Source organism: Cetorhinus maximus, chromosome 29 (genome assembly GCF_964194155.1).
Source record: "Cetorhinus maximus chromosome 29, sCetMax3.hap1.1, whole genome shotgun sequence".
Lineage (NCBI taxonomy): Eukaryota > Metazoa > Chordata > Chondrichthyes > Lamniformes > Cetorhinidae > Cetorhinus > Cetorhinus maximus.
Genome location: NC_135907.1, coordinates 16,230,988 through 16,250,987, shown reverse-complemented (window position 1 = coordinate 16,250,987; position 20,000 = coordinate 16,230,988). Strand labels below are relative to the sequence as shown.

The 20,000-nt window shown below is 48.6% G+C and overlaps 1 protein-coding gene across 1 annotated transcript in view; it reads right to left on the bottom strand.

Annotated features, from left to right (window-relative positions):
- Window positions 1-20,000, bottom strand: part of LOC144669306 (serine/threonine-protein kinase BRSK2-like) — a 168,118-nt gene that overhangs the window by 65,323 nt on the left and 82,795 nt on the right. The window contains exon 2 of the mRNA XM_078531662.1: window positions 4,619-4,713. Within this exon, the coding sequence (XP_078387788.1) occupies window positions 4,619-4,713 (95 nt within the window). The remainder of the gene's footprint in view (window positions 1-4,618; window positions 4,714-20,000) is intronic.

Here is a 20,000-nt window from a genome sequence, read left to right as displayed (position 1 = left end):
TCTGAACCCGCCCATCAGGCGGTCTGGCATAGTTTCCGTGAATGTATTATTAATGAGGTGGGTCGCGCCGGGAATGGGACAATGGAAAGCCCACCATTGCAGCTGGCGGGTAAGAAGCCCTTTTTCCCGCCCGCTACCGCACTTTGTGCAGATCGGGGACAATCCTGCACTATAAGTGATTGGGCTCACACAACTGCTTTGACCACACTTCCTCATGTCCCAATCCCTGCAAGGATTCCAATCTATTTTCTGGTTTCTCTGTCACATCTGTTCTAGCGATGCAACCTTCCATTCTAACACTTCCAATTTGTCTTCCTTTTTCTTCAATTGGGGAGTTTCCCCCACTACTATTGTTGACAGCGCTCCCGACTGTGTCTGCCCCATTTCTTGCACTTCTGCGCTCACCCCTTCCCCTCGATCCCAGAACCATGATGGGGTTCCCTTTGTCCTTTTACCGCCTCCCTTCTCACCACGCAAAATGCCAAACACTCCTTTCCAGGTGAAACAGAGATTTACTTGTAGTCTTTTCAATGTAGTCAACTGTATTCATTGCTCATAATGTGGTCTCCTCTACATGAGAGGGGACCAAATGCAGACTGGGTAACCACTTTGTGAAATGTCCACAAGCGTCACCCTGAGTTTCCAGTCGCCTGTCACTTTAATTCTCCACCTTGCTCTCATACTGACATCTCTGTCCTCGGCCTGCGGTCATGTTCCAAAGAAGCTCAATGCAAGCTCCAGGAACAAGCACCTCATCTTTCCAGTAGGCACTTTACAGCCTTCCGGACTCAACATTAAATTCAACCATTTCGGATCATAACCTCTGCCCCCACTTTGTTTCGTTTCCTTTGCCGGTTTTGGTTTCTCGCTCTTATTCCCCTTCCTCGAGCATTCTGACGGAAGCTCATTGACCCGAAACGTTAACTCTGTTTCTCTCTCCACAGGCACTGCCGGGCCTGCTGACTGTTTAAAGCATTTTCTGTTTTTATTTCCGGTCTTGACTGTGGGGATCTGCATTTAATGCCCATCCCTCAATGCCCTGAGTAGTTAATGATGGACCCTCTCCCTGAGCCGCTGGACTCTGTGCATTGATGGTGTCCGGAGGATCATTTCCAGATTCTGGCACAGTGACAAGGAAGGAACAGTGATGTATGTCCAAATCTCCGCAGCCAATATACCAACACGCACCAGGTACCTTTTATCCACCTCTCCCTGTACTCACCCCCTTGGTGTCTAAATTCTCACCCTTGTTTTCAAATCTCTCCAAGGCCTCACCTCTCCCTATCTCTGTAACCCCTCCAAGACGTCTGCCCCGCTCCAGTTCTGATCTCTTGCGCGTCCCCCAACACCCTTCACCAAGGCTGCGCCCTCCTTAGAGCTCTCTACCTCGCTCTCTCCTCCTTTGACACTCGTAAAGTCTACCTCTCTGACCAAGCTTTTGGTCACCTGTCCTAATATCTCCTTACGGCTCGATATATCTCCTATGAGGCTCGATGTTGGATTTTGTCTGATGCCTGTGAGGAGCCCTTTTCAACTGTTTCGACTACTCCAAAGGTGCTATAGAAACACAAGGTATTTGTTATTATTGAAATTAGGATGTTGTATGACTTTGGATTTCGGAGGTACTGATAATTCCACGGACATCGCTGCTCTTTCCTTTTTACTACTGGAGTGGGGTAAGTCAGTTAATTAATTTGTGCATCCTTGGTCCAGCATTTATTCCCCATCCCTAATTGCCCTTGAGAAGGTGGTGGTGAGCTGCCTTCTTGAGCCGCTGCAGTCCCTGTGGTGTAGGTACACCCACAGTGCTGTTCGGGAGGGAGTTCCAGGATTTTGACCCGGCGACAGTGAAGGAACGGCGATATATTTCCAAGTCAGGATGGTGAAAATCTCGGGTTTGGAAGATGCTGTCGAAGGAACCTTGGTGAGTTGCTGCTGTGCATCTTGTAGATGGTACACACTGCTGCTACTGTGCGTTGGCGGTGGAGGGAGTGAATGTTGAAGGTGGTGGATGTGGTGCCAATCAAGTGGCTGCTTTGTCCTGATTGTGTCAAGATTCTTGAGTGTTGTGGAAGCTGCAGTCATCCAGGCAAGTGGGGAATATTCCATCACACTCCTGACATGTGCCATGTAGACGGTGGACAGGCTTTGGGGAGTCAGGAGATAAGCAGAATTCCCAGCCTCTGACCCGCACTTGTAGCCACAGTCTTTATATAGCTAGTCCAGATAAGTTTCTGGTCAACGGTAACCCCCAGGATATTGATGGGGTTTTTAAAATTCTTTCACAGCATGTGGATGTCATTGGCTAGAACTGCATTTATGTCTCCCCCCTAACCCTGCAAATTCTTCCTCCTCAGATAATAATCCCATTCCCTCTTGAATGCCTCGATTGAACCTGCCTCCAAGACACTCTCAGGCAGCGCATTCCAGGTCCTAACCACTCGCTGTGTGAAAACGTTTCTCCTCGTGTCTCCATTGCTTCTTTTACCGATTACCCTAAATTCTGCGCCCACTTGCTCTCGATCCTTCCACCAGTGGGAACACTTTCTCCCTATCTACTCTGTCCAGACCCCTCCTGAACATTTGAACACCTCCATCAAATCTCCTCTTACCCCAAGGAAAACAGTCCCAACCTCTCCCTCACTTTGAATCATTATCCACATCAAACAACATCCAACCATATTGCTCTCGGTAACCAATCACTCGCGTGCACCGAACTGTTCCCTCCTCCCGCTCTCCAATTTGAAAATACCTTTCTTGCCCTCCCCAGCCAATTAACAAGCTCCTTGAAGACCTCAGCAGGCCGTTAAATGGAGGCAGCTTGCTGACTCCCCCAAACTTTCCCCCACCCTCCCTTTGAAAATGGCGGAACCCTCCGGAGGCACCAGGGTTCAGAGACGCCTTTCGGGTACGCGATCTTCAATCTATGTCCGCGCTCACCCCGAAAAAACACTTTGAAAACCTGATCCAAGGATGTCACAGCAACACTAAGATTGGCCTCTCTGCTCCTAGATTATAAGGCGAGATCATTAAAACAAGTCACGGTCCCCGCTCCTCTTTAACCATCCTGTGAGCTCTGCTGTAAACGCAGGCTGCTTGACATTGGATCTGCTTTCACTGTGAAGCTCCCTTGGTCGAATAACCAGCCAACTGTCTATCCCTGGGCTCATTCGTGAAGGATGTGCTTTGCTTGGGGCACTGGACTGCCTGTTAACACCTACGAACACCAGCGAGAGGGCTGACACCTTCCACACACCCAGAGATGTTTGCAACCAGGAGGATGCCATTCGGCCTTTGCATCCGTGCTGGCTCTTTGTGCCAGCGATTAAAAAAAAACTAATTTCTCCCTCTTTATAACCCGGTCGCTGTTGCAAACATTTATCGTTTTTCACTGAGAAGATCTCTCTGCTTCAACCAGTCCCTGTGGCAAAACGTTCCACGCTCCACCACCCCTCTGAGCAAAGAAATTTTCCTTCTCTTCTCTCCTTAGCGCTAATCTTAAATTGATAGCCCCTTGCTGCCATCTCCCCAGAGGGAATAAGCTTATTCGCTCATCACAGCTTTAGAAATTTCTCTCAAATCTCTCAAGCCTCCTCCGTGCCTGCTGAAGGGGGAGAGGTGAAGATGAAACGGCAAAAGAACGAGGCCAGGAAGCAATGAATCTTAGGATGGCTCGAGCACAGGCGGAGGCTATTCGGCCCGTCTTGTTTGTGCCAGCTCTCTGCAACAGAAACTCAGCTAGTCCCAGGCGCCTGCCTTTTGCCTGTGGCCCTGCAAATTTTTTTTCTCTTCAGGTAATCAGCCAGAAACTGAACTGGACTAGCCGTATAAATACTGTGGCTGCAAGAGCAGGTCAGAGTCTGGGAATCCTGTGGCGAGTAACTCACCTCCTGACTCCCCAAAGCCTGTCCATCTTCTGCAAGGCACAGGTCAGGAGTGTGATGGAATAATCTCCACTTGCCTGGATGAGTGCAGCTCCCACAACACTCAAGAAGCTCGACACCATCCAGGACAAAACAGCCCCGCTTGATTGGCACCCCATCCACAAACATTCACTCCCTCCACCACCGACGCACAGTAGCAGCAGTGTGTGTACCGTCTACAGGATGCACTGCAGGAACTCACCAAGGCTCTTTAGTCAGCACCTTCCAAACCCACAACTGCTACCATCTAGAAGGACAAGGGCAGCAGATACATGGGGAACACCACCACCTGGAAGTTCCCCTCCAAACCACTCACCATCCTGACTTGGAAATATATCGGCCGTTCCTTCACTGTCGCTGGGTCAAAATCTTGGAACTCCCTCCCTAACAGCACTGTGGGTGTACCTACACCACATGGACTGCAGCGGTTCAAGAAGGCGGCTCACCACCACCTTCTCAAGGGCGATTAGGGAGGAGCAATAAATGTTGGCCCAGCCAGTGATGCCCACACCCCGTAAAAATGACTTAAAAAAAAATAAATAATTCCTTCTGAAGGCCGTGATGGAATCTGCCTCCCCCACACTCTCAGGCAGTTCATTCTAGCTCCTCGCCACTCGCTGCGGAATAAAAGGTTTTACCTCGTGAGTGAAAGTGGGTGAGCAACTTTTGAAATGAAGAGCACGTGGGACTCTCACCTTCATGAGGACCGACTCGGTCAACTTCTCCCGGTTCACAATCTTTATTGCAACCTTCTGTCCTGTAATACAGTGAATCCCAAGCTTTACCAGCCCTGTAACGAGAGACAAGGGAAACACACATTACAAATGCACCTCAGTTCATTTAAGCCACTCCGAGGGCCGGAATTTTCCAGCCCCTCGTGCGGGCGGGAACTTCCGGGCCCGCCGATGTGAACGGAGATTCCAGTGGCTTGTTGGCCTCGCCACTGCGGGAGGGGGGCTGGAAAATTCTGGCTAAGGATTCTGGTATAGAGGATGAGTCGACTCTGCTCCTCCCAGTTCCCAAGGGGTTCTGGCCCTTGATGGATTTCTACCCATTTTGTAAAGAAGTCTAAATCTGCTCAGTTATTTGAAGAAGAACGGAATTTGTCAACGGAAGAAACTCTTTAAATGATTTGTTTATTTTTCTCCTCATTTTTCCCCTCCGGAAAAACCAGTAAAACTTGGGAAATGACTGGTACTGGTCCAAACTGGAGTTTCATTTTAAAGGTTTACAAGACCAGTTCAGACCAGCACCAATCATTGCCCAAGTTTTACTGGGTTTTCCTTCTTCTCCTGAGGAGATGAACCCACAGCCTCCTCTATTTCACTGAAATGGCCACGGACATTGTTGGCCGCTTACTTGGGAGGGCTTCACTGCCAAGCCCAAGTCCACGCCTGCCCAACGCCCAATCAGCTTCTTCCAGAAGGGGGCATTGGTTGATGAAGGAACTGAGGGCATCCTGGCTAAGTTTGCAGATGATACAAAGATAGGTGGAGGGACAGGTAGTATTGAGGAGGCGGGGAGGCTGCAGAAGAATTTGGACAGGTTAGAAGAATGGGCAAAGAATGGAATACAACGTGGGGAAGTGTGAGGTCATGCACTTTGGTAGGAAGAATAGAGGCATAGACTATTTTCTAAATGGGGAGAGAATTCCAAAGTCTGGAGCGCAAAGGGACTTGGGAGTCCTAGTCCAGGATTCTCTTAAGGTTAACTTGCAGGTTGAGTCGGTAGTTAGGAAGGCAAATGCAATGTTGGCATTTATTTCGAGAGGACTAGAATATAAAAGCAGGGATGTGCTGCTGAGGCTTTATAAGGCTCTGGTCAGACCACATTTAGAATATTGTGAGCAATTTTGGGCCCCGTATCTCAAGAAGGATGTTCTGGTCCTGGAGAGGGTCCAGAGGAGGTTCACGAGAACGATCCCAGGAATGAAAAGCTTAACATATGAGGAACGTTTGAGGACTCTGGGTCTATACTCGATGGAGTTTAGAAGGATGAGGGGGGATCTGATTGAAACTTACAGAATACTGAGAGGCCTGGATAGAGTGGACGTGGGGAAGATGTTTCCATTAGTAGGAGAGACTAGGACCCGAGGGCACAGCCTCAGAGTAAAGGGAAGACCTTTCAGAACAGAGATGAGGAGAAACTTCTTTAGCCAGAGAGTGGTGAATCTATGGAATTCATTGCCACAGAAGGCTGTGGAGGCCAGGTCATTGAGTGTATTTAAGACCGAGATAGATAGGTTCTTGATTGGTAAGGGGATCAAAGGTTATGGGGAGAAGGCGGGAGAATGGGGTTGAGAAACTTATCAGCCATGATTGAATGGCGGAGCTTGATGGGCCGAATGGCCTAATTTCTGCTCCTATGTCTTATGGTCTTATGGTTAGGGATCAAGGTTGGAGGCCCTCAGCTGGTTTCCCATCACCTCCATAATCCAGCAACATTGCAGACAACTTGTGGCACCTTGACTAAACTCAGTGAACCCAGGGAAGATCAAGGATTGAATTGAAGGAACTTTCCTGATCTGTAAGACTCAGACAGATAGGCAGGCAGGGCATGAGGGAGAGAAAGCTATTGTTAGGCAGGGAGAGGGAGGGATAGGAGGGAGAGAGAAAGACAGAGGCAACGTAAGAGAGAGAGTGAGGGAGAAGAGAGAGAGAAAGGCAGTGTAAGAGAGAGAGAGAGAAAGCGTTAGAGAGAGAGGGGGGCAGTGTAAGAGAGGGGGGAGAAGAGATAGAGGAAGGCAGTGTAAGGGAAAGAGAGAGAGAGAGGGAGAGAGAGAGAGAGGGCAGTGTAAGAGATGGGTAGAGAGCAAGCCAATGTAAGACAGGGAGAGTGAGAAGGAGAGAAAGTGAAATCCAGTTCAAGAGAGGGAGGGAGAGGAGGGGATAGATGGAGAGAAACTGTCAGTGTACGGGAGAGGGAGAGAAAAAGAGATCAGGAGCCAATGTAATGTGGAGAGCATGGGGGAGAGAGAGAGAGAGAGAGAGTGAGAACTGGTGCAAGATAGAGAGAGAGAAAATGAGAGAGGCAGAGTAAGAGAGAGCAGAGAGATGTCCCATTATGTCCTACTCTCCCTGACTGTGGATCTCTCTGTCTACCTGTCTATATTCCAACACCTCCCCCGGCCTCACCCTGCCTGTCAAATTTAATATTTCTCTTTCGCTCTCGGTCTTAAAACAAATCACTCCCCTCTCTCTCTCTCTCTCTCATTTACTACCCCTCCATACTCGCCACTGCCCTCCCTCCCTCCCACTCCAGCTCTCCTACAGTAACATCAGGGAACAAGATACCTGAGAAAAGGGACTAATGTCTTCCGCCAGGAAGCAGAGGAAGGGTTAATCCTTCCTCCCGGGAGCAGGCTCTCCAAAAGGACTAACAGTAACTGGATAACAGGGTTAACTGGATAACAGGGTTAACATGCAGCCAAGTCGATGCTTCACTGTCAACAGCCATTCAAAATGAAATTACGTGTAAGGGATTGTCTTGTGCACAACATCGGGGGAAACATAGGCCAATGAAGATTGAATGGCCCGTGGCCCAGGCTTGCTGAAATGCCTCCTCCACATCCTTTCAAATGAAATTAGTCTACTCCCCAGATAGTTCATAGCAGAGAGATTAGAAAAGAGCATTCCCCTCAGTGTATATCTCAAATCGCGTTCGGGAAAAAGAGAAATATCCAGGCAGGGAAAAAGACACAACCCGACAAGTTGACGGCCTGCTTCACAGAGATATTTCCGGATGCTGTCATTCACCCCAGGGACCGGAGCACAGGACCCAGGCCGTTGGTGCTGAGGCAGTGCTGCACTGCCAGAGGCGCTGTCTCTCAGCGAGATGTTAAACCGAGGCCTCTCGTCAGCCCTCTCACGTTCTGCTAAAAGATCCCAGAGGAGCAGGGGAATTGCCCCCAGTGTTCTGGCCAATATCATCCCTCAGTCAAAATCACTGGGGAAAAGAAATGAACTGCTCATTTATTTCATACCTGCTTGTGGGAGCTTGCTGTGCACGCACAATGGCTGCCACAATTCCTAAATTAAAACCGCTCAAAAGGTTAGAGTTCAAAAGGTGGCTACAGTTCAAAAGGAAAGTGTAATTGGCTATAAAAAGCTGTGGGATATCCTGAGGTTGTGAGAGGCACCATATAAATGAAAATCTGTCTGTCTTCAGTCTGGAAGAGGGACCTGGGTATGTCTGAATCTGTCTCCGAGATGCAAGCAGGAGAGACAGAGAGAGAGAAAGAAAACATAATATGAGCTCAACAAGTGTAGCACTAGAGGTAAAATATCGCTTTCCTCCAATTAATGTTAAGTGCTAATTCGATACTTTTAACCACTAACTGGTTTAGATTCTGGACGTTTCTAGGTAGCTCACTCAGCAACCCAATTCTCCCTTAATTAAAACTGAAAACGCTGGAAGGAGGTCTGGCAGTATTGGTCGAGAGAGGAACAGAGTTAATGTTTCAGGTTGATGACCTTTCATCAGAACTGGAAAGAGTTAGAGATGTAACAGGGTTTAAGCAAGCCCGGAGGTAGGGAACAGGCTAGTGGGATAGAACAAAGGGAGCGATAGGGGAGACTGAATGACAAAAGGGCTGATGGTGAAAGGCAAAAGGAGATGATAATTGGACTGGAACAGAAATGAAAGCCAGGTCTCTGGGAATAGCAGAGCCATTATCGACAGCTGCTGTCTGATAAGCCAGGGCTGGTTTATGATTGAAGGAAATCGGGTGGGGGGTGGTGGTGGTGTAAGAGACTAGAATTGGAAGAGCGCAGAGACCTTGGAGGGTTTGTACCAGTGAGTAATGCAAACCGAAGCAATCCCATGTTGAATTTTACCCCTTGTATTTGGGGAACTGATAATTGGTCCCAACACTCATGGTCTGGGAAGAGGCAAAATTATCAACGAAGGTTCCTTCCCTGGATTATGAACGAGGGACCCCCCCACCATTTGGAAAGTGTAAGTGTTTGGAAAACAGACGGGCACAGGGTCTAGCTCAGCTCTGATAAGCCGTCAGGTTGCCTAGCACCCCGATGCCAACATATAAAGAATGGTTGTTTGCCCAAGGTATCAGTGGGCGACTAGTGCCCGATGTGGTGGGAAGAGGGGAAAATCTGAAGGGATGATAAAACAAGCTTTTAGCCGTCTTAATAAGGGCATGGCCCCTTTAAATTCACTCCAGTTGTAAAGATGTTATACCCTTAAAAACGGTCAAGGCAGAGACACGTGACACCCAATCCTATAGCGACAGGGGGAGGCAATGGCGTAGCGGTATCGTCACTGGACTATTAATCCAGAGACTCAGGGTAACGCTCTGGGGACCCAGGTTTGAATGGCGCCATGGCAGATGGAGGAATTTGAGTTCAATAAAAGTCTGGAATTAAGAGTTTAATCGCTGATTGTCGTAAAAACCCCATCTGGTTCACTAATGCCCTTTAGGGAAGGAAATCTGCCGTCCTTACCTGGTCTGGCCTACATGTGACTCCAGACCCACAGCAATGTGGTTGACTCTTAAATGCCCTCTGAACAAGGGCGATTTGGGATGGGCAATAAATGCTGGTCTAGCCAGTGACGCCCACATCCCATGAATGAATAAAAAAAGCTTGTTAGAAGCTGCTTGTTACCCGTCACTCTGACCCATCTTTCTCCGCAGCTTTTGTTTTTTCCCATATTGCTGACACAAGAACAATCTAGAATTCCTGAACGGTCAGACATTCACCCCGAAGCTACACAAACAGGTGTCGGGAAAGCAGACATCAAGTCAAGAGGGCATGGCCACCTGCTCCAAGGTGGATGGAGTGAGAGTGAAAGAAAGAGAAAGAGAGAGCGATGAAGAGGTGAAAAAATTTATGCCAATTTATGTAGGTCTTGGCCTACACGTGACTCCAGATCCACAGCAATGTGGTTGACTCTGAAATGGCCTAGCAAGCCACTCAGTCGTACCAAACTGCTAAAAAGTCAATAAAAAGGAATGAAATCAGGGGATGTACAGAAAGAGGAAGTGCATGGGCATTCAGAAGGTCCGAACTTTTGGGAAGGGAGCTGGGGCAGAGAGAGAAAAGAAAGGACAAACTTTATTCAGGGCTTTTCACAGCCTCAGGACATTCAGCCAATGAAGTATTTTCGAAATGCAGTCATGCAGTGATCAAGGAATTTGACAGAGTCACAGAATCATTACAGCACAGAAGGAGGCCATTCTCTGAATGAGCAACTCGCCTAGTGTCACTCCCCCAGCCTCTCCCCGTAACCCTGCCCATTCTTCCTTTTCAGATAACGGTCTAACTCCCTTTGAATGCCTCGACTGAACCTGCCTCCACCACACTCGCAGGCAGTGCGTTCCAGACCTTAACCACTCGCTGTGTGAACAAAGGTTTCCTCATGTTGCTTTTGCATCTTTTACCAATTCCTTTCACTCTGTGCCCTCTCCTTCTCGATCCTTTGACAAGCCAGAACAGTTTCTCCCTATCTACTCTGTCCAGACCCCTCATGGTTTTGAACACCTCTATCAAAACTCCTCTCAATCTTCTTTTCTCCAAGGAAAACAGTCCTAGCTTCTCCAATTTATCTTCATAATTGAAGTTCCTCATCCATGGAACCATTCCCATGAATATTTTCTGCACTCTCTCCGATGCCTTCACATCCTTCCTAAAATATGGTGCCCTGAACTGGACACAATACTCCAGCTGAGACCAAACTAGTGACTTATACAAGTTCAACATAACCTCCTTGCTGTTGTACTCTATGCCCCTAATAATAAAGCCCAGGATACATTATGCTTTATTAACCGCTCTTAACCTGTCCTGCCACCTTCACTAACTACACACATACTGTATACATTCAGGTACCTCTGCTCCTGCTCTCCTTTTAGAGTTGTGGCATAGTGGTATTGTTACTGGACTCAATCCAGAGACCCAGGGTAATGCTCTGGGTTCGAATCCCACCACGGCAGATTCAATAAAAATTTGGAATTAGAAGTCTAATGGTGACTGTGAAACCATTGTCGATTGTCGTAAAAACCCATCTGGTTCACTAGTGCCCTTTAGGGAAGGAAATCTGCTGCCCTCACTTGGTCTTGGCCTACACGTGACTCCAGATCCACAGCAATGTGGTTGACTCTGAAATGGCCTAGCAAGCCACTCAGTCGTACCAAACTGCTAAAAAGTCAATAAAAAGGAATGAAATCAGACGGACCACCCGGCATCGACCTAGGCACCGGAAACAACAATGGCAAACCCTGTCGACCCTGCAAAGTCCTCCTTACTAACATCTGGGGGCCAGTGCCAAAATTGGGAGAGCTGTCTCACAGACTAGTCAAGCAACAGCCTGACATAGTCATCCTCACTGAATCATAACTTACAGATCATGTCCCAGACACCACCATCACCACCCCTGGGTATGTCCTGTCCCACTGGCAGGACAGACCCAGCAGAGGTGGCAACCCAGTGGTTACAGTCGGGATGGAGTTGCCCTGGGAATCCTCAACATCGACTCCGGCCCCCATGAAGTCTGAAAGCATCAGATCAAACATGGGCAAGGAAACCCCCTGCTGAGTACTTCATACCGCCCTCCCTCAGCTGATGAATCAGTGCTTCTCCATGTTGAACACCAATTGGAGGAAGCACTGAGAGTGGCAAGGGCGCAGAATGTACTCTGGGTGGGGGACCTCAATGCCCATCACCAAGAGTGGCTCGGTAGCACCACTACTGACCGAGCTGGCCGAGTCCTAAAGGACGTAGCTGCTAGACTGGGTCTGCGGCAGGTGGTGAGGGAACCAACAAGAGGGAAAAACAAAGATAAAAGCAAAAAACTGCGGATGCTGGAAATCCAAAACAAAAACAAAAATACCTGGAAAAACTCAGCAGGTCTGGCAGCATCTGCGGAGAGGGACACAGTTAACGTTTCGAGTCCGAATGATCCTTATTGGTTCTGTTGAAGGGTCATTCGGACTGGAAACATTAACTGTGTCCCTTTCCACAGATGCTACCAGACCTGCTGAGTTTTTCCAGGTATTTTTGTTTTTGAAGAGGGAAAAACATACTTGACCTCATCCTCACCAACCTGCCTGCTGCAGATGCATCTGTCCATGACAGTATCGGTAGGAGTGACCCCACACAGTCCTTGTGGAGGCGAAGTCCTGCCTTCATATTGAGGATACCCTCCATCGTGTTGTGTGGCACTACCACCGCGCTAAATGGGATAGATTTCGAACAGATCCAGCAACTCAAGACTGGGCATCCATAAGGTGCTGTGGGCCATCAGCAGCAGCAGAATTGTACTCAACCACAATCTGTAACCTCATGGCCCGGCATATCCCCCACTTTACCATTACCACCAAGCCAGGGGATCAACCCTGGTTCAAGGAAGAGTGCAGGAGGGCATGCCAGGAGCAGCACCAGGCATACCCAAAAATGAGGTGTCAACCTGGTGAAGTTATAACACAGGACTACTTGTGTGCCAAACAGCATAAGCAGCAAGTGATAGACAGAGCTAAGCGATCCCACAACCAACGAATCAGGTCTAAGCTCTGCAGTCCTGCCACATCCAGTCGTGAATGGTGGTGGACTATTAAACAAAACTGGAGCCAATGGGAATCAGGGGGAAAACTCTCCGCTGGTTGGAGTCATACCTAGCACAAAGGAAGATGGTTGTGGTTGTTGGAGGTCAGTCATCTCAGCTCCAGGACATCACTGCAGGAGTTCCTCAGGGTAGTGTCCTCGGCCCAACCATCTTCAGCTGCTTCATCAATGACCTTCCTTCCATCATAAGGTCAGAAGTGGGGATGTTCACTGATGATTGCACAATGTTCAGCACCATTCGCGACTCCTCAGATAATGAAGCAGTCCATATCCAAATGCAGCAAGACCTGGACAATATCCAGGCTTGGGCTGACAAGTGGCAAGTAACATTCACGCCACACAAGTGCCAGGCAATGACCGTCTCCAACAAGAGAGAATCTAACCATTGCCACTTGACATTCAATGGCATTACCATCACTGAATCCCCCACTATCAAAATCCTGAGGTTTATTATTGACCAGAAACTGAACAGGACTAGACATATAAATACTGTGGCTACAAGAGCAGGTCAAAGGCTAGGAATCCTGTGGCAATTAACTCACCTCCTGACTCACCAAAGCCTGTCCACCATCTACAAGGCACAAGTCAGGAGCATGATGGAATACTCCCTACTTGCCTGGGTGAGTGCAGCTCCAACAACACTCAGGAAGCTTGACACCATCCAGGACAAAGCAGCCCGCTTTATTGGCACCCCATCCACAAACATTCACTCCCTCCACCACTGACGCACAGTAGCAGCAGTGTGTACCATCTACAAGACGCACTGCAGGAACTCACCAAGGCTCCTTAGACAGCACCTTCCAAACCCATGACCGCTACCATCTAGAAGGACAAGGGCAGGAGATAGATGGGAACAGCACCACCTGGAAGTTCCCCTCCAAGCCACTCACCATCCTGACTTGGAACTATATCGCCATTCCTTCAATGTCGCTGGATCAAAATCCTGGAACTCCCTCCCTAAAAGCACTGTGGGTGTACCTACACAACATGGACTGCAGTGGTTCAAGAAGGCAGCTCACCACCACCTTCTCAAGGGCAACTAGGGATGGGCAATAAATGCTAGCCTAGGAAAAGTATGTTGTCTCTCCATATTCTTCCTACCAAAATGAATTCACATTCCTCAGTATTGAACTTCATCTGCCACTTCTCCGCCCATTCCACCAACTAGTCTATGTCCTTTTGAAGTTCTACATTATTCTCCTCACAGTTCACAATGCTTTCAGTTTCGTATCATCTGTAAATTTTGAAATTGTGCCCTGTATGTCAAGATCTAGGTGATTAATATATATCAGGAAGAGCAGGGGTCCTAACACCTATGGGATCTCCACTATAAACCTTCCTCAAGCCCGGGAAATGCCCATTAACCACTACTCTCTGTTTCCTGTCACTCAGCCAATGATGTCTGAAACGTGGCAGCCAATTTGCTCACAGCAAGCTCCCACAACAAGTAATGTCATTTAAAAACAGAAAATGCTGGAAATACTCAGCAGGTCGGGCAGCATCTGTGGAGATAGGAACAGAGTTAATGTTTCAGATCATCAGAATTGGGAAAAGTTGGAAATGTAAAAAGTTTTGAGCTAGAAGCGGGTGGGACAAGGGCAAAAGGAAGGTCTGTGATAGGGTGAAAGGCGGGAGCGACTGAATGATAGAGGAGTTCATCTTCCAGGGCCAAAGGGAATGGTGATGAGGAAAGATAGGAAACAAACAATCAAAGGATGTGCCTCGGGCAGCTGATGGAAAGCAAAAATAAGTGAAAAGCCAAAACATGCAAAGAAAAGGAGGATGGAGATTACGGCCTGAAATTGTTGGAACTCAGTGTTGAGTCTGGAAATCTGTAAAGTCCCTCAAGTTTGCGTTGAGCTTCACTGGAACAGTGCAGCAGGCTTAGGACAAGATCTCCGTGTGAGAGCAAGTGTGGGGAAGTGAGATGAGAGGCCAGCAGAGTGCTCAGGGTTATGCTAACAGGGTGAATGCAGGCATTCCACAAAGCAAATCGCCCGCTCTGCGTGTGGTCTCCCCAGTGCAGAGCAGGCTGCATTTTGAGATGAGCCTGTGGACAATTACATAACGGGATTGAAAAAAAAACGCGGCCAGAAAATGTAAATTCAAGGACGAGGAAAGCCGATAGGTCAGCTCATTTCGGGGCCTCTACACACCCCGAAGTACAAAAGGATTTGATTGGAAAGGACAGGTTCACAATATCGCAGGCTGTAAACACTGCCGGGGCACAGGAAGCCACGAGGAGACAGACGAAGATATTAACAACCCAAAACGGCTAGCTTTCAGGTAGGTCAAGATAAGGGCAGTGGGGTCGATGCAGTGAAGCAGCCAGCAAAGAACGCGCACCAGACAGAGAGAAAGGTGTGCAGGGGTTGTGGACAACTACACACGTGCACGGAAAGAAGGAGAAGTCCTGTACATGGGTCAAACTGCGCAGCTTGTAGGAAACCCAGTCACCGGGAAATGATGTGCAGAGCAAGCAAAGAGGGTGGTGAATGAGTTCTCAGAGGCAGAGCAGCAGGGTGGATGGAAGACGGCAACGAGTTTGAGAACACAATAGGCACAGGAGCGACACAACTGCATGAAACGCCTGAATGTGACAGTTCCCAGAGGAAAGAAATTCACACATCCACTCAGATCAGGAAGAGGAGGAGAAATAAGCCCACAGCATAGAGCACAGGGGAACATCATCCCACTCGGACTATACCTGTAAATCTTTCCTGAACATTTGAGAGAAAATGGTTACCTAAGGAAAGATGCTCCGAAACCGAGCAACATTACAACATTATGCTAACAGCATACGGCGGCGGGGAGGGGGGACTGTAAGATTCGACAGCTAGGAACAACCCAAATCTGAGGGGCACACAAAGGAAAAGGTGTTAACTGATTGTTCTATGTCACTGAAACAGATGGTCCTGCTATCCTGGGACTGAGCTGTTGTGAAGAGCTGCAGCCTACCCCAGTGAACCATGAGGTGAAGGATCCAGGTATAAAGATCCATCACCTACTGAACGCAACACGACTGCAACTGAGTTGAATTAGAGATGAGACCAGCCAAGGTGAGGGGTTACAGATGCTCTCTCAGGAGGTAATCCAGGGATTGGCTGATAAGGTACAACAAACACAGTCAGCAACACGGCAGTACTGGCCTATCAGAGATGGCAGCTCGCTAGAAGATGGTGTCCTGCTAGTTGGATCCAGTATAAGCATACCCAAAACGATGCGGAAAGGACATCTCCTGAAGATATATGGGAATGGAGAAGTGTAAGCTCAGAGCCAGATCAGCTGTGTACTGGATAGGCATCTACAAAGACATCAAAAGGATGGGGTCTACATGAAATGTGTGCCAGGAGTGTAGAAATGCACAGCAGAAAGAGTTGATGATAGGTACAGAAGTGCCATCCAGACCAGGGCAAACTGTGGGAGCTGATTTATTCACACAATAATCAGGATCGGTATCTCATAGTTGCAGATTACCCCTCAAAGTTCCCTGTTATCAGAAAGGTGAAAGATTTGACAGCTACAACAATCACCTCAGCAGAATGAGTTCTGTTCACTGAGCAAAGGATTCCTGAAAGAATAATATGTGACAATGAAACCCAGTTCACCTCCAGAGGGTTTAAGGAATTCGCTGAACAGTATGGGTTCAACATCATCTCATCACCACGTTACCCAGGGGGACTTGGGTTTATAGAAAGACACGTCCAGATGGTCATAAGAACCCTCACGAAATGATGAGAGACAAAGGGAGACCTTGTCTTATTGTCACTCTGATTTACACCTCTCAAGGCTGACATGAGATCATCTGCCGATCTGCTGAAAGGAAGGGAGTACAAAACAACTCTGCCAAGCAAGATACTCCCTCCAAGGGAGCAGGAGGAGGTAAGGCCACAGCACATTGATGTACAGGTAGCAGGAGGTCAACACTTCACCAAGCTTGGTGAACCCCGTCTGAGTTGGTGAAAGGACAAACCATTCACGTACAGAATCCAATCATGAAAACCTGCAACCCAGCAATAGTTGTTGGTGAAGCAGAGACTCCAAGGTCACACATCACTGAGACTGAAACCAGGAAGCGAAAGAGAAGGAACAGAGTCCATATTCGACCTACTCCTGAGCTGGGAAAAGCAGAAAAGGTCACCAACAACACCAGCAACATCGCTAACCAGCGAGACATCGGCAGCCTCACCAACAAGCAGCGCAACATCAACAGCATCACCAGCCAGTGACACACTAGCAACATCCAGCGCAACTCGTACAACGCCAGGAGCAACAGGAACACCATCGCCTGTGCCACATGCCAGCTCATCACGGAGAGCGATGAATGCCAAATCCACAAGATGGAGGCACAACATCCTAGCACCTAAACGATACCATGAATAATGTTTCTCTGAGATTGGAAAACAAGCTGTAACAGACTCTAAAGGTATTCGGTTTATTTATAGAAGCTGATTGTTAATCCAGTTTAGAATAAAAAGTTAAAGGTTGGAACGGTTATATTGATATAGAGACAATGTGTTTTGTTTAAAGAAAGAGGGATGTTATTATATTATTCATAAAGAAATGGGAAGTAATTGTTATGAGAATGTACATCCAGGATGTCACATTTACTGCTGCACATCAGGTCATTTACCAGGTAACGATGTACCAGTCCACCAGCCGCATGGAGAGTTGAAAGATGTGCACTCGATGAAGCTCCAGTGTTTTGAGTCTAAAGTGTGATTATTTCGAACTTATGGGAACCAGAAGACAAAACACTCTCCACCGATACTGCCGCAACAGCAGTGTATTTCCAGCATTTCCTGTTTTTATTTCGGATTTCCCGCGTGCGTAGTGATCCGCTTCTCGATTAGCAATGCGACAGTGGCCAGGTAAGGTTTTGGTTGTGGGATAAAACATTGGCCAGGACACCAGGGTGGGGTGGGGCCGGGGCAGGAGGGTGGGGGGTGCGCGTGGTTAGCTCCTCTGCTCCTCGTTGGCACAAGGGACATGGGATCTTTTCTGACCACCTGAGGGGGTGGACGGGGCCTCGGTTACCGTTACTGTCTGCAAGATGCACGGTTTAGGTTGCCTCGAAGGACTGAGGAGGCAACACTCATTTTGGATCGCTGCCTTCAGGGTGGTGGAGAAAGGCTAAAAGAGAAAAAATATAATCAACTCCAGATTACATCAAGCAGCTTTTGAGCACAGTGACATTATCGGCTTAACCAGCAGTGGCTTGCAATCAAACCACCCGCAGTTTCAGTTGGACAATGTGCAGAGTTAGAATCGCAGCATCTTGCTGAACAGAAGGAGGCCATTCGGTCCATCGTGCCCATGTGGTTCTTTGAAGGAACTATCTAATTTAGGGGATCAGTTCCTTTCAGATTGATGCTCAAGGGCGGGCAGGACATGAGAAATGCCCTCAGGGGTAAGTCACGCGACCTCTCAGGCCTGCTCCGCCATTCAATAAGGTCACGCTGATCTTCTACCTCAGCTCCACTCTCCCGCCCTGTCCCCTTACCCATGGATTGAGGTGACCTGGATGGAGGGGTGGGTTAGGAACGACCTGGTGGATTGGGGTTTTAAATCCAGAATAGACTGATGGAATGAAAGCTTGCTTCACAGTGACTGGGGTCGGGGGTGGGGGGGAGGTGCCCCTTTAGAGTTGGGTTCAGGCAGTCTAATCCCAGTCCTGGGATCGTCAACGGTTTTGACCTCTATACTGGAGAAATACCATGACCTTTTTTCTACTTTCTTCACAAGGTTCCACAAACAGCACCCTCCGTTATATTAAACGTGCAAGGTACATAGAGGAGGTGTTGTGGCAGGTAGCATTCCCGCCTCTGAACCAGAAACCCTGGGTTCGAGTCCCGCTCCAGGACTTATTGGCCATGGATGGTGCATTTGCAACACAGCCAAAACAGAGTTGAGGATCAACTTGTAACTCCTTCCAACACACACCAATGGGAGGCAATTCGAGCAGGAGAGATTCTGTGCTTGATGTGGAGTGGTGCCCCTCAGGCTGTTGACCTGCTCCAGGGGAAACAGGTAGGTATTTTGTCTGTCCCATGCGTCTCTAGATGTGGGATGCCTTCTAAGTCTGAGGTGTATACATCACACATTTATCTGCACCTCACCATCCTGTGATCGTGTCACACCTGCAGCTACCACTTGTACCACTAGATGGAGCTTCATCACAAACCCTCCCACCAATAGCGTCACTCAGGAACTCCTGTGGGCAATTTACTTTGTCCTGACTTTCTATTGGCAATGCCAGGAGAAATCCATTAGCGGGGGGTCAAAGTTCTTCCTTCCAGCCTTCCAGAACGTTCTGCAGATTTTATTCCAAGGCCATCTCTGAATGGCAAAACAAAAGGAAAACAGCTTGAGGCTTGAAATTAGGCTTCTATGTGTACTGCCCCCCCAAAGCCTGTTTCTGCTCCCAGGAATTTCTGGGCAATGGGGGTGGGTGGGGGGGGGAGTGGGAGTCTGAAGGGACGGGAGGTGGGTAAGAAATTTTAATCAGAGCGGCCCCAGCTGCCAACCCAATCCCCTTCCCCGTCAGCCCCGTGACCTGACGATGTCCATGATTTAGGGGAAAGAGACAAGTCTGAGGGTCGAGATATCAGGGGTCTCCGTGGGTTAATCAGGTCCGTCACCGTCGGAGGTGAGATCAGCTGTATACCTGAGGCATCGTCTGTCATGTAGGCCTCAGGGGAGCGCCAAGCAACACTGATCTATTCTGATGAAGGGTCAATACGGACTCGAAACGTTAACTGTGTTCCTCTCCGCAGACGCTGTCAGACCTGCGGAGTCTTTCCAGGTATTTTTGTTTTTGTTCTAGGTTTCCAGCATCCACAGTATTTTGCTTTTATCTCACTGATCTATTCCCCTTCCCCACCACCCCCCATGTCTGCTTGGCTTACTTTCAGTTCCTCTTCCTCCCTCCATCTCTCTCTCTCTCTCTCTCTTTCAATCTCTCTGTCCTGCTTGTCTGTGGGGTTTTCCCTCATCCCTCCTGCGATGCAGCGGACACCAGTGGTTGTAGCTCCCAGCCCTCGGGGGAGGAGGAAGGTTCCTGGCCACTGCAGTGAAGCTGGTGGGCAAGGGTTAAAGGTGGCACCGCCTCACCCGAGAACAGGCAGGGCCGAGTAACCGCTTCGGTTGGTCAGCCCTGTCCGAAGCCCTGACCTCGGCATGACCTCTCCCAGGAGGGTCCCTCTCCCTCGGGCCGAATTTCCTCATCTGCTGCGTGCATCCTTGCTCCGTCTATTAAACAAACGGGGAAAGCCTTCGAAAGGGGAGGGCACGACAGTGGAATGGTGGCAAAGGGGAATAAGAAGCTGCCCGAATGTGGGGATTGGTACAGGTCAAACCGAAACCACATTTAGCAGGTGAGGTAGAGGCTCTATGGGAGGGAGAGATGGGGAGGGAGAGAGTGATGGGAGAAAAGGAAGGAAAAAGTAAAATCGGGAGGGTGGGGAAAGGGAAAAAAAGGAAGCGGAGAACAAATAGGAGTAAA